Source organism: Silene latifolia, chromosome Y, assembly GCF_048544455.1.
Source record: "Silene latifolia isolate original U9 population chromosome Y, ASM4854445v1, whole genome shotgun sequence".
In the NCBI taxonomy this organism is placed as follows: domain Eukaryota; kingdom Viridiplantae; phylum Streptophyta; class Magnoliopsida; order Caryophyllales; family Caryophyllaceae; genus Silene; species Silene latifolia.
Window position 1 is genome coordinate 262,528,783 of NC_133538.1, and position 1,437 is coordinate 262,530,219.

Genomic DNA, 1,437 nt, shown 5'->3' on the forward strand with positions numbered 1-1,437 from the left:
TTTTGGTGATCAAAATCATTTCATGATTGCCATCTCTTTTGCAAATCATGTGATAACTGTCAAAGGGTGGATGCAATATCCAAGAAAAGTGAGATGCCACAAAACTCGATGCTATTCTGTGAGATTTTTTACGTACGGGGTATTGACTTTATGGGTCCTTTCCCTAAGTTAAATGGATATCAAGCCACATTTTCACTGGGTTTTGATTTCCAAGAGCTCTTATTAGTGACCGTGGTACCCATTTCTGCAATCGTACCATCGAGGCTTTGGTGAAAAAATATGGAATAACACATCGGATTTCCACTGCCTACCACCCCCAGATGAATGGAGAAGCTGAAGTGTCCAATAGAGAGGTCAAGTCAATTTTAGAGAAGACAGTTAATCCTAACAGAAAAGATTGGAGTTTGAGGCTAGAAGATGCATTATGGGCATCTAGAACGGCTTACAAGACACCCCTTGGTATGTCCCCGTACCGGATTGTATTTGGTAAGCCTTGTCATTTACATGTTGAACTCGAACACAAAGCTTACTATGCTGTCAAGAGCTTCAACACGAGTCTAGATGATTCAGGTCTCCATAGAAAGCTCCAACTCCAAGAATTGGAAGAAATCCTGCTTGACTCATATGAGAATGCGGCCTTATATAAAGAGAAGACTAAGGTTTGGCATGATAAGATGATTTCTAGGCGGTCTTTTGAGGTGGGTCAAAAAGTCCTTGTGTATCAAAGTCGCCTACATTTGTTTCCGGGTAAGCTGAAATCCCGTTGGGTTGGACCGTTTCTTGTTACTAAAGTATTCCCTCATGGAGCCGTAGAGATTCAAAGCTTGGAGACGGGAAAATTTTTGAAGGTGAATGGTCAACGGTTGAAGTTGTACTACGATGGTTTTCAAATGGAAGGAGTCAAAACCATTTTACTTTCGGAAACCATCTACGAGGATTAATATCATCACCAAGTCGAGCTAACGACGTTAACCAAAAGCACTAACGGGAGGCAACCCGGGATTTGTATCCTTTTTCTTTGTATTTTTATTACTCATTCTGTAACATTTCGATTGATGTTATGAGTGTCTTGTTATTGGATTTCTAGTGGATAATATGTTATGGAGTTAGCAGCGTTTGTGGATAGTAATTGGTAATGTTTGGAGTTGGAGTCGAGGGAGACTATGATGTAGTTGATACGATATCGTGAGCCGTGTTGTGGAGGTAGGCATAGTTGGTGGAGTTGGTGTTAAGAGTTCATGTTTTGTAGGTTGGAGTTTTGTTTTAAGTTCTTAGTTGCGTTATTGTATTTTGATATAGTTAGTGTATGTTTTAAGTCGGGTTGAGTTTGGTTTGGTAAGTATGTTTTGGAGTTTTATGTTGAGTTTTGTTTTGTTGTTGTGTCGGGAGGGTATCAGTGTGTTTTTGTTTTGTTGTGGTTTGAACTTCGGGGACGAA

At 40.0% G+C, this 1,437-nt stretch overlaps 1 protein-coding gene across 1 annotated transcript; it reads left to right on the plus strand.

Annotated features, from left to right (window-relative positions):
* The first annotated feature begins 320 nt into the window (after positions 1-320).
* On the plus strand, positions 321-941 carry LOC141630562 (uncharacterized). The gene has a single exon (XM_074443355.1). It carries the CDS (start codon positions 321-323, stop codon positions 939-941), a length of 621 nt encoding a protein of 206 aa, XP_074299456.1.
* Positions 942-1,437: the final 496 nt, after the last annotated feature.